Source organism: Arvicola amphibius, chromosome 8 (genome assembly GCF_903992535.2).
Source record: "Arvicola amphibius chromosome 8, mArvAmp1.2, whole genome shotgun sequence".
Taxonomy (NCBI): Eukaryota; Metazoa; Chordata; class Mammalia; order Rodentia; family Cricetidae; genus Arvicola; species Arvicola amphibius.
The window spans coordinates 65,938,533-65,951,085 of record NC_052054.1 but is presented as its reverse complement, the minus strand read 5'-3'; the positions used below and the strand labels follow the sequence as shown (position 1 = coordinate 65,951,085).

Below are 12,553 nucleotides of genomic sequence, written 5' to 3'. Positions count from 1 at the left end.
AATAACATATATATCACCTCACACAGCTTTTTTTTTTGTTGTAAGAACATTTGAAATACAGCATTCGTCACCTCTGTTTTTCTTGTAATGAACTATGACCCAGTGTAGTCATGAGAAAAGTATCAGGCAATTTCTAAGACTGGGAAGTCCCGGAAAATACTTGCCTGTACATTTCAAAGCTTTCAAAGCTATCTAAAACAAGAGAGAACCAAGTGCAATGTGAGATCTTGGAAGGGGTCCTGGAGGAGAAAAGGACCATTAGATACCAGCCAAGAAACTCTGAATATGCTTTAGATATCAACTAAGAGAGATATGTCAATATTTGTTCGTTAATTCTTGGTCTTCTTGGTCTTCAACAACTCAGTTTTTCTATGAACCTAAAGCTATTCTAAAAATATGGGAGGTGGGGAGGATCTGGGAAGAATTGGGGGAGAGAAAGGAATGTGCTAAAAATACATTATGTGAAAACAATTTAAATAAAAACTAAAAGAGGAACATCATTGAATGCAGATACTCACAGCTGCCCAAGATGCACAGAATAAAGACAGTTGTAGGCCCAGACATAAACAAGATGTTTGTGCTATCTCTGTCTAAGACCCAGGCAACACTGCCCAAGGTGAACAGGGATTATCTAAGAGTTGGAAGACAGAGTAGGGCCTACTAAATGTCACTCTCTAGACTTGAAAGAACCACCACAATTATTAACATACAGTTGTAATTACCTACAAGAGCAATCCTGTCAATAATAAGTCAAGGAAGTAGGGGAGTTGGGGGATGAGGGAGTAATCAAGGGGTCCTACCCTTTGTGATGAAATTACTGGCTACTGACAGACTCTGGGAGAGGGGGAATCATTGCCTTTAGTTGTATACCTACTGCTGAGCCCACATAAGATACCTTCAAACCCTTAGTAATAGGAATGGCCCTGGTTAATCTCAGTGGGTCACAAAACAAAATGAGCAGAAGTGGGGGTGAGAGTGGTCCATATGTATTGTGTACATGGTATCAAGTTATCTACTAACAAATGTAATTAACAAAAAACAAATACAAAAACAAAACAAAGTCTGCCAAAATTAAGACAAAATAACTATCAGAAGACCAGGCTCCCAAGGTATCTCCTTACCTGTCACTACCAGCTCCAGGGGTTTGCTATGCTGTGACCAGTGGTCCTTGTTCCTGTACCGACACTGGTAACAACCTGCTGTGGTTGTATTCATGTGGTTGATGATGAATTCGGCCTCTTTCTGAAATCCAAGTTTCTTCTCTATAACTGTGTGTGTAGAGTTTTTCATCAGAGATAACTGGTATAGGAAGGCTTCAGGAATTCCCTGGCAGAGGATCCTCACAGACCCATTCCAGGGAACCACAGGACTTGTGGCAGCAGATATGGTAGGAATGGGAAATTCTGAAAGGAAACAGCCTAGGCTCAGATGGCTTGCAGAAGCTATTTTACTCCATTGATGTTGGGGGACATGAGTTGAACTACAAAGGACCTATTAACATTTCATTTAAAAATAGTATTATGGGTCTCTGGAGATAAATCTCTGTTGATAAAGTGTTTGACTTTCAAGCTTCTTTTTAAAAAAATGTATTTTATTTTATGTGCATTGGCATTTTTCCTGCATGTGTCTGTGTGAGGGTGTCAAATCTTGGAGTTACAAACATGTTGGTGCTGGAAATTGAACCTGGGTACTTTGGAAGAACAGCCAGTGCTCTCAATCACTGAGTCATTTCTCCAGCCCCCTTGACCTTTAAGAATGAGCACCTAACTTTGCCACATTAAAACCCACACAAATAGCCAGGAGTGGTGAGGTGCACTTACAAACCCAGTGCAGAGGCAGAGGCAGAGGCAGAGGCAGGAGGCAGGAGGCAGGAGGCAGGAGGCAGGAGGCAGGAGGCAGGAGGCAGGAGGCAGGAGGCAGGAGGCAGGAGGCAGAGGCAAGCAGATTAGAGGCAAGCATATTTCTGGGCTTGCGAGCCAGTCAGGCTAGCTCAATCAATGAGCCCCAGGCTAGTGAGAGACACTACTTCAAGCAGCAGCAGTGAAGGCAAAGACTCATGGTTGCCTGGAACTGGAAATGGGCAGATCATGGTGCTGATCCAGGGCCTCAAAGGGAGCCAGAATATGTTACTTATCTTCTTGGCTTTCCTGATTACTGTTGATTTGCCTTGATCAAGTGATTTGTGCATCTGGAAGACTTTATTCTCAGCTTTTATTCATTATATGGAACAGGCATTTTATTCACTATAAGGAAACAGGTTTCCTTCATCTGTTCTGTGGGAGCAGCTCATTTGGTGAACACTTCCTACCAAACAAAAAGTTCTAGGTTTGACCTTTGGTATCACAAAGCCAAGCCAAAACAAAAATACAAGTACTGTATGTTCACTCTCATATGTGGATGTTCAGAAAGGCTATTTTAAAATACCCTTTTATTCTCAAATATGCATATAATAAATTTTGGCCATTTTTGCCATCCCCCATTTCCTTCTGTTCTTGCTCTGTGGCTGAGTCCACTCTTGTCCAGAAGCCCCCTTTTACTTTGATGTCTTCTTTTGACCCACCAAATGCCACCAGAGTTTCCTGGACATGTATTATTTAATGGTATGTGGGTAACTTAGTAGAGACTACAGTACTGAAGAAAATGACATCCCTTCCCCAGAACCCATGAATTGTCCTAGACCCACAATGAGGGTTATGGATACATCCATGATATTGTATAGTTAAAACAGCTGAGTAATTTTACTCAGCTGAGTAATTTTATAGCTGATCCTAACAGTCAATAAATCAATCATTTAGAATAATATATACCTGACATCACTGTCCTGTAGAAAAGGGGTTAAATAAACAATAATTAATGATGACAATAAATATGACATAAATGTAGAATAGTGATCACTAGAGGCTGGGGAGTATGAGGGAGTGGGGACAGGTAGAAGTTTAATAATAGTTCAATAAATGCTCTTCTTTACAGCACAACTAGAAAACTATAATTTTCAATAATCTATTATTATGTTTTGTGAATAAACAGGTGAGAGGAATTTGAAAGGCTCTAAAACACATATAATACTAGGGTAAAAGGCAAGGACAGATATCCAAGTTTGTCTTATGATCTTTACATGCATGTTGTGTTATTTCCATATACTGAGATGGAAATATTAATTTACCTGGTTTGATTGGCACATGTGGCCTGATTCCATTGTGTGCTACAACGCATTGAGCCCTTTGAATTTGTGCAGTTTAACATTCCAAGTATGACTCTGTCATCAACAGCGTTATTACAGAAAGGAGATCAGGTGACTGGGGTGGAAGTTCAGAAAGGGAAGTGGAGGAGTTGCCAAGAAGGTATGCATGGGGGGATGGAGGACTGCAGAGGGAAGGAGCCATTACAGGCAAGACTGAGACTTGATAAATGCAAAAAGTGAAAGATAAGCTGAAAGAATGTTAGCGTGGGAGAAAAGAAGAGAAGACACTATGGAGGAGTAGATACAAGCCAGGAAGTGGAAGGTGGGAGGGAGCATAAACATCACACCTAAGACAGATCTGAGAAACTATAAGCAGGAGATACCTAGAATTTTATCATAAGCATACAAATAACCCAGTCTTTGGAAGGATGTTAAAGAGAGGAGACAGGATATATGAGGGTTCACATGCACTAGGAGGTCAAAACAGGAGCTACAGGGACAGAGTATACAGAATTTAACACTATTAGTACTCCTGTTAGTTTATGTTGATGCTTCCCTCAGTACTACTTAGGTCTCAACATTGTGGTAGAGTACATGAATACTGTAGTAGAGCTAGGATAGATTGACTTCCTCTAAATAGGTGAAGTAAATGAACTTGGAGAAAAAAGGGAATCAACAATCAGAAAGACAACTCAGGACTTCCTCATATGAATAGTTAGTAAAACACAGGTCTTTGTTAGACATGCCACTAGCAGATTCCAAGGCTGTAGCTCCAGAGGGCTCTGGGGTCCCCTTAATGAGATAACACAGTGATGTAAACAGCAGACACTAGGATGAGAGTAGAGGGGGAATTTACCTGATCTTAAGACCATCTTTCCATTCATTATTCTACTCCACAACAGTTGTGAGTAGTACCTAAGTGTTGTGAAAAAGAAGACTTAGGGGGCACTTACCTTTTTGTGCCCAAATTGTCTGTCCCAGGAAAACTGCTGGAAGAGAATCATTGATGAAAATTCAACTTCCAGTATCCAACCTCTGGTGCAGATCTCCCTGCATAATGAGTTATGGAGTAAATCTATGTGTGTGTGTGTGTGTGTGTGTGTGTGTTTGTATGTGTGTGTGTGTATGCATTGTTTGTTTGTCTATTTATTTATCTACCACCTATCTATTATCTATAGTAGTTTCAGGTATCTCTCTCTATCTATTATCTGTCTATTATGCATGTGTGTATATATGTATGTGTCAATCATCTGTCTCTATCTACCTGTATTGCTATTATTTATTAATTGATCATCTTTTGTCTATTATCTGCAATCTATCAATAAATCTACAAGTCAGTTTCAATCATTTATTTATCACCTTTCTTCTGTAGATCATCTAGTTTTGTCTGTGGTGTATCATTTTTTCTATCTAGCTCTTGTTTTCAAATGTATGTCTATTTATTCATAATAGTATTTTTCCCAAAATAACCAGCCTTGAGGGTCACCCTTACATTTTCAGTCCCTCTCCCTCTCCTCTCACAAAGCCCATAAATGGTCATGAAACCCAGACAGTATGTCATGAACTGAATAGAGGCAAACAAGTCCCACAGCTTAGATTCTAACAGAGACCCAGTTACTACTACCTGAGCAGAATGCTGGGAGACTAGGTTACTCTTGGCTGCCAATAAAGTCACCTAGCTTCCGTGTTAAGAGAGGTGCTAGCTTTTGTGGGAACCCTGCCTGTCTTGCTAACCCACTTTCAGTTCAGGACTCACCGAGACACAGATAGGTGGTGTCCTGTGGAGCCATGATGCTGATATGGCCTCAGCCCAATTATCGTCCCGTCTGTGTGCATTCACAGACAACAGATACTTGTGAGACAGTAGGATGCACAGGATGTTTGAGGCCTGAGTTCCTGACCACAGGATTTCTACATCTTTTCCTCCATAGGCAAAAGGAACAGTTCCTTTTTGAAAAGTTCTCAGTTGCTCTTGGGTGGACTCTTAGAAGAGAGAGAGAATCCTTTTTATATTTCAGACACGAAGGAGGGTTTTCCTCAATGCAATGGCTAGAGATGTTCAAATTCCTTTTTTTTCTGTCAGAAATTTCTTTTTATTTTTTCCTGGCAGTCTCTATTATGCAATCCAGTGTATTCCAGAATTCAGTATGAGGTCCAGACTATATTTAAACTGAGTTCTTTCTTCAGCTTGACAAATGCTGGAAACACGGGTGTGAACTACCACCATGCTTGTTTTAATAACTTTTATTTCTATTTTTTCTTTCCATTTTTTTCATTTTACATACCAACCCCAGTTTCCTCTTCTTCTCCTTCTCCCACTCCCCAACTCTTCCCACCCCTATCCTCTCCTCAAAGGGGTAAGGCCTCCCTCGGGGAGTCAACAAAATCTGACAAACAAGGTTGAGATAGGACCAACCTCACACCCCCCTACCCCGGTCTGTATCAAGGTTGATCAAGGTATTCCAGCATAGGGAATGGGCTCCAAAAAGCCAATTCATGTACCTGGGATAATTCCTGATCCCATTGCCAGAACCCCTACAGATCAAATCATGTAATTGTCATCCACATGCAGAGGCCTAGTTTGGTCTCATGTAGGTTCCCCAGCTGTTGATCCAGAGTCCTTAAGCTCCCATTAACTTAAGTAGGGTGTCTCTGTGATTTTCCCCATCATGATCTTGACCTCCCTCACATGCTCATATGATTTCTCCTTCTTCTCTTTAACTGAACTCCAGGAGCTCAGTCCAGTGCCTAACTGTGAACCATCAGTTACTGGATGTAGGTGTTATGATAACAAATAGGGTAGTCACTAATCTGTTTCTAGGGGAATCGGTTCAGGCACCCTCTTCACTATTGCTAGGAGTCTTCGTTAGATTCATCCTTGTGGATTCTTGGGAATTTCCATAGCATCTGATTTCTCCATAACCCCACAATGGCTCCCTCTATCAAGGTACCTCTTTCTCTGTCCTCCCTTTCCATCCCTCCTCTAACTTGGCCATCTCAATCCCTTATGCTCCTATCTCCCATCCCCTCTCTTCTATCCCATCCCAGTTTACTCAGAGCATCTTTTTTTTTTCCACATGGTTTATTTTTTTTATATTTAAAAATTTCCATCTCCTTCCCTCCTCCTCCCCCTTCCCTCCCCTCCTCCTCCCCCTTCCCTCCCCTCCTTCTCCCCCTTCCCTCCCCTCCCCTCCACACATACCTCCCCTCCCTCCTTCTCAAGGCCAAGGAGCCATCAGGGTTCCCCACTCTATGCTAAGACCAATGTCCTCCCAACTCCCCCCAGGTCCAGGAAGGTGATCGCTCAAGCTGAGAAGGCTCCCACAGAGCCCGTCCATGCAGAAGAATCAGAGCCCAGAGCCATTGTCCTTTGCTTCTCAGTCAGCCCCCGCTGTTGGCCACATTCAGAGAGACGGGTTTGGTCGCATGATCCATCAGTCCCATTCCAACTGGAGTTGGTGATCTCCCATTAGTTCTGTCCCACCGTCTCCATGAGTGAACGCACCCCTCTCGTTCCTGACTTTCTCCCTCAAGTTCTCGCTCCTTCTGCTCCTCATCAGGACCTTGGGAGCTCAGTCCAGTGCTCCAATGTGGGGCTCAGTCACCTTCCCCATCTGTCACCAGCTGGAGGTTCCCTCACGGTCCTGACTTTCTTTCTCATGTTCTCTCTCCTTCTGCTCCACATCAGGACCTTGGGAGCTCAGTCCGGTGCTCCAATGTGGGGCTCTGTCATTTTCTTCATCTATCGTCAGGTGGAGGTTCTATGGTGATATGCAAGAAATTCATCAGTATGGCTATAGGAACTGGCCTTTTCAGGCTCCCTCTCCTCAGCTGCCCAAGGAACTAACTGGGGGCATCTCCCTGGAAACCTGGGAACCCCTCTAGGGTCAAGTCTCTTGACAACCCTCAGGTAGTTCCTTAAATTAAGATATATGCTTCCCTGCTCCCATATCCACCCTTCCTATATCCCAAGCACCCCATTCCTCCGAGCTCCCCCCGTTCTCCCCTTCACACTTTTCTCTCCCCATCTTCCCTTGGCCCAGTCTTGCCCAACCCTCAAGTTCCCAATTTTGCCTGGCGATCGTGTCTACTTCCAATATCCAGGAGGATTACTTTATCTTTTTTTGGGAGTTCACCTTCTTATTATCTTCTCAAGGATCCCAAATTTATAGGCTCGATGTCCTTTAAATATGGCTAGAAACCGAATATGAGTGAGTACATCCCATGTTCATCTTTATGGGTCTGGGTTACCTCACTCAGAATAGTGTTTTCTATTTCCATCCATTTGCCTGCAAAATTCAAGATGTCATTGTTTTTTACTGCTGAGTAGTATTCTAGCATGTATATATTCCACAGTTTCTTCATCCATTCTTCCAGTGAAGGGCATCTAGGTTGTTTCCAGGATCTGGCTATTACAAATAATGCTGCTATGAACATAGATGAGCATATGCTTTTGTTGTATGATTGGGCATCTCTTGGGTAGATTCCCAATAGTGGAATTGCTGGGTCCTGGGGTAGGTTGATCCCGAATTTCCTGAGAAACCGCCACACTGCTTTCCAAAGTGGTTGCACAAGTTTGCATTCCCACCAGCAATGGATGAGTGTACCCCTTACCCCACAACCTCTCCAGCAAAGGTTATTATTGGTGTTTTGGATTTTAGCCAATCTGACAGGTGTAAGATGATATCTCAAAGTTGTTTTGATTTGCATTTCCCTGATAGCTAGGGAGGTTGAGCATGACCTTAAGTGTCTTTTGGCCATTCGAACTTCTTCTGTTGAGAATTCTCTGTTCAGTTCAGCGCCCCATTTTTTAATTGGGTTAATTGGCATTTTACCGTCTAGTCTCTTGAGTTCCTTATATATTTTAGAGATCAGACCTTTGTCAGTTGCAGGGTTGGTGAAGATCTTTTCCCAGTCAGTAGGCTGCCTTTGTGTCTTAGTGACAATGTCCTTTGCTTTACAGAAGCTGCTCAACTTCAGGAAGTCCCATTTATTCAATGTTGCCCTTAAAGTCTGTGCAGCTGGGGTTATGCGTAGGAAACGGTTCCCTGTGCCCATTTGTTGTAGAGTACTTCCCACTTTCTCCTCTATCAAGCTCAATGTGTTCAAATTAATATTGAGGTCTTTAATCCATTTGGACTTGAGTTTTGTGCATGGTGATAGATATGGATCTACTTTCATTCTTCTACAGGTTGACATCCAGTTATGCCAGCACCATTTGTTGAAGATGCCCTCTTTCTTCCATTGTGTACTTTTGGCTCCTTTATCAAAAATCAGGTGTTCATAGGTTTGTGGTTTAAGATCCGGGTCTTCTATACGATTCCATTGGTCGACCTCTCTGTTTTTATGCCAATACCAAGCCGTTTTCAATACTGTAGCTTTGTAATAGAGTTTGAAGTCAGGGATGGTAATGCCTCCAGAAGAACCTTTATTGTATAAGATTTTTTTGGCTATCCTGGGTTTCTTGTTTTTCCATATAAAGTTGATTATTGTCCTCTCAATCTCTGTGAAGAATTTTAATGGGACCTTGATTGGGATTGCATTGAATCTATAGATTGCTTTTGGTAGAATTGCCATTTTTACTATGTTGATCCTCCCAATCCATGAGCAGGGGAGATCCTTCCATTTTCTGGTATCCTCTTGAGTTTCTTTCTTCAAAGACTTAAAGTTCTTGTCAAATAAATCCTTCACTTCCTTGGTTAGAGATACTCCCAGATATCTTATGCTATTTGTGGCTATTGTGAAAGGTGATACTTCTTACTCAGAGCATCTTAACTACTTCCCCTTCCTGGGGCCCTCCATGTGTGTCCTTCTTCAGGTCTTTTTTTTTTTTTTTTTGGAAGAAAAGGTTTATTTGACTAACAGTGTTACAGAGACAGTCACTTGAGGCAGACATAGTGAGAAAGCAGAGATCAAGGAATGTATTCTTATGCACAGCTAATTTTCTTCACTCTTAAACAGTCCAGGATATCCTGTTTAGGAAATGGTGCCATTCCTTAATTTGTGGGTAGGTCTCCTCAAACCAATTAAACTAAACAGGAAAATTTTTCCCAGACATGCCTATAGGCCAATTATCTCTGACTTAGACAAACTCTCTTTCATATTCTATTTTGAAGTTATTCTAGATTGTGTCAGGGTGACATTAATAATTAAAACTCACAATAGCAGTAACACCAAGGTAACACCAATATTTACAACTGCCTATGTATTTAGAAAGAAGTCTCAACATTTTATCCTATTACATCACCTGAGAATATACCTGAAGGGCTTTCAGTCACCACACCATTGGAGACTTCTACATATTGGTATTTATTGACAAACTAGGTAATAGCACCTGCTGTGAGTTCCTGTGTGTAACAGCTATGTTCAGAGGCTCGCATTTCACAGTGTTCCTTCCTGTCCTCTGGCTCTTATGGTCATTTCACTGTCTTTCATTTTGTGATGTTCCCTGAGCCCTGGAAAAGGTTGACCTACACTTTATAAAACAGCCATTTGCGGGATTGGAGTGAGCATTGGATATGATCAAAACACATTTCATGCACATATGAAACTTCCTCCAAGTTAGAAAACTTATGCTAAGAACTCTTAATTTAGTCCCATGATACTTTTTCTAGTTCTTTATTTCTCTCCCTCCCTCCCTCTCTCTCTCTCTCTCTCTCTCTCTCTCTCTCTCTCTCTCTCTCTCTCTCTCTCTCTCCTCTCTCTGTGTGTGTCTCTCTCTCACACACACACTCATACATACACACAGTATGTATAATATAAATGTATACATGTATTCATCTTCCTGAATCCAGCTTATTTTGCTACACATAATAGTTTTAAGTTGCATCCATTTTCCTGCAGATGTTCTATTTGATTTTTTTGCTATAACTGTGTTGACAGAACTTTCTGTCCAATCCAGTCCCTCAGCTGTTCAGTTCCAAAGAAACACACAGAGGTCTAAATTAATTATAAACTGGTTGGCCTATTAGCTCAGACTTCTTATTAACTAATTTTTACATGTTAAATTGACCCATTCTCATCTTGTTTGCTCTGTGTCTGGCTTTCTCTGTGATGACTCGAGACTGAGCTTTCCTCTTCCCAGAATTCTCCTGTTCTTGTTGCCCCACCTCTACTTCCTATCTGGCTACTGGTCAGTCAGTGTTTTATTAAAAACAATACAAGTGACAGGATAAAAGATCATTGCCCCAAAGCATAACTGGATTAAAAAATTTATGTCACCTGGGCCTGAAAGCATCTCTCTGCTGAATTTTTGAAACACTTTTGGAAGGCAACTTGGATTAAAGAGACTTCAAATAAATTTCCTTTTTCAGTGTGTTCACAGTCCCTGTAACATTATCTATTGGTAGGTTGATACAGGAAGATCTAAAGTTGGAGGCTATCTAGCAAGTCCCTGTTTCAAAAGAGCAAAGAAACAGACAGACAGACAAAGATGTATCTCATAGTAGATGCAGGAAAATGCAAAAGAGAACCTTTGGGATAGTGTAATAGTTGTGGTTTTGACCAATGTGACACAAGCTGTAGTCACTAGACAAGTGGGACTTTCAACTGAGAAATGCATTCATATGATTAGCCTACAGGCAAGTCTGTTTTCTTGATTCATGGTCAATGTGAGAAGGCCTAGACTTCTATGAGTGGTGCCACTCCTCATGAGATCATTCCAAATTGTATAAGAAAGCAGGGTGAGCAAAGCATGGGGAACAAACAATTCAGTATTTGGTGAACTTCCATCATTTCTGTTTCAGTTTCTGTCTCCAGGTTTCTGCCTTGACTTCCCTCAATGGAATGTGGCCTAGGATTGTGCAATATATGTAATCCAAAGAAACCCTTTACCCCATTCAGTTTGGTCAAAGAGCTGTAGTCTCCACAGAAGACTTCAGATGTTTCTTTTTTATTTTATTTTATTTTTTTAAACAATCTTTTCTTATTTTACATATCAGTCCCAGTTCCCCTTTCCTCCCTTCCTCCTGCTCCTCCCACATTATCCCCCCACCCATTGCTGGTGGGAATGCACACTTGTGCAACCACTTTGGAAAGCAGTGTGGCGGTTTCTCAGGAAATTCGGGATCAACCTACCCCAGGACCCAGCAATTCCACTATTGGGAATCTACCCAAGAGATGCCCAATCATACAACAAAAGCATATGCTCATCTATGTTCATAGCAGCATTATTTGTAATAGCCAGATCCTGGAAACAACCTAGATGCCCTTCACTGGAAGAATGGATGAAGAAACTGTGGAATATATACATGCTAGAATACTACTCAGCAGTAAAAAACAATGACATCTTGAATTTTGCAGGCAAATGGATGGAAATAGAAAACACTATTCTGAGTGAGGTAACCCAGACCCAAAAAGATGAACATGGGATGTACTCACTCATAATCGGTTTCTAGCCATAATTAAAGGACATCGAGCCTATAAATTTGGGATCCTTGAGAAGATAATAAGAAGGTGAACTCCCAAAAAAAGATATAGTAATCCTCCTGGATATTGGAAGTAGACACGATCGCCAGGCAAAATTGGGAACTTGAGGGTTGGGCGAGACTGGGCCAAGGGAAGATGGGGAGAGAAAAGTGTGAAGGGGAGAATGGGGGGAGCTCGCAGGAATGGGGTGCTTGGGATATAGGAAGGGTGGATATGGGAGCAGGGAAGCACATATCTTAATTTAAGGAGCTACCTGAGGGTTGTCAAGAGACTTGACCCTAAAGGGGTTCCCAGGTTTCCAGGGAGACACCCCCAGTTAGTTCCTTGGGCAGCTGAGGAGAGGGAGCCTGAAAAGGCCAGTTCCTATAGCCATACTGATGAATTTCTTGCATATCACCATAGAACCTCCACCTGATGATAGATGAAGAAAATGACAGAGCCCCACATTGGAGCACCGGACTGAGCTCCCAAGGTCCTGATGAGGAGCAGAAGGAGAGAGAACATGAGAAAGAAAGTCAGGACTGTGAGGGAACCTCCAGCTGGCGACAGATGGGGAAGGTGACTGAGCCCCACATTGGAGCACTGGACTGAGCTCCCAAGGTCCTGATGAGGAGCAGAAGGAGCGAGAACATGAGGGAGAAAGTCAGGAACGAGAGGGGTGCGTTCACTCATGGAGACGGTGGGACAGAACTAAAGGGAGATCACCAACTCCAGTTGGAATGGGACTGATGGATCATGCGACCAAACCCGTCTCTCTGAATGTGGCCAACAGCGGGGGCTGACTGAGAAGCAAAGGACAATGGCGCTGGGCTCTGACTCTTCTGCATGGACGGGCTCTGTGGGAGCCTTCTCAGCTTGGTCGATCACCTTCCTGGACCTGGGGGGAGTTGAGAGGACCTTGGTCTTAGCATAGAGTGGGGAACCCTGATGGCTCCTTGGCCTTGA

General features: G+C 42.4%; 1 protein-coding gene across 1 annotated transcript in view; it reads right to left on the bottom strand.

Moving 5' to 3' along the window:
* LOC119821767 overlaps window positions 1–4,971 on the bottom strand; it is a 41,279-nt gene extending 36,308 nt beyond the window's left edge. The window contains exons 1-3 of the mRNA XM_042055581.1: window positions 4,938–4,971; window positions 4,135–4,170; window positions 1,122–1,403 (exon numbers count right to left, since the gene is read on the bottom strand). Of these exons, the coding sequence (XP_041911515.1) occupies window positions 1,122–1,403; window positions 4,135–4,170; window positions 4,938–4,971 (352 nt within the window). The remainder of the gene's footprint in view (window positions 1–1,121; window positions 1,404–4,134; window positions 4,171–4,937) is intronic.
* Window positions 4,972–12,553: the final 7,582 nt, after the last annotated feature.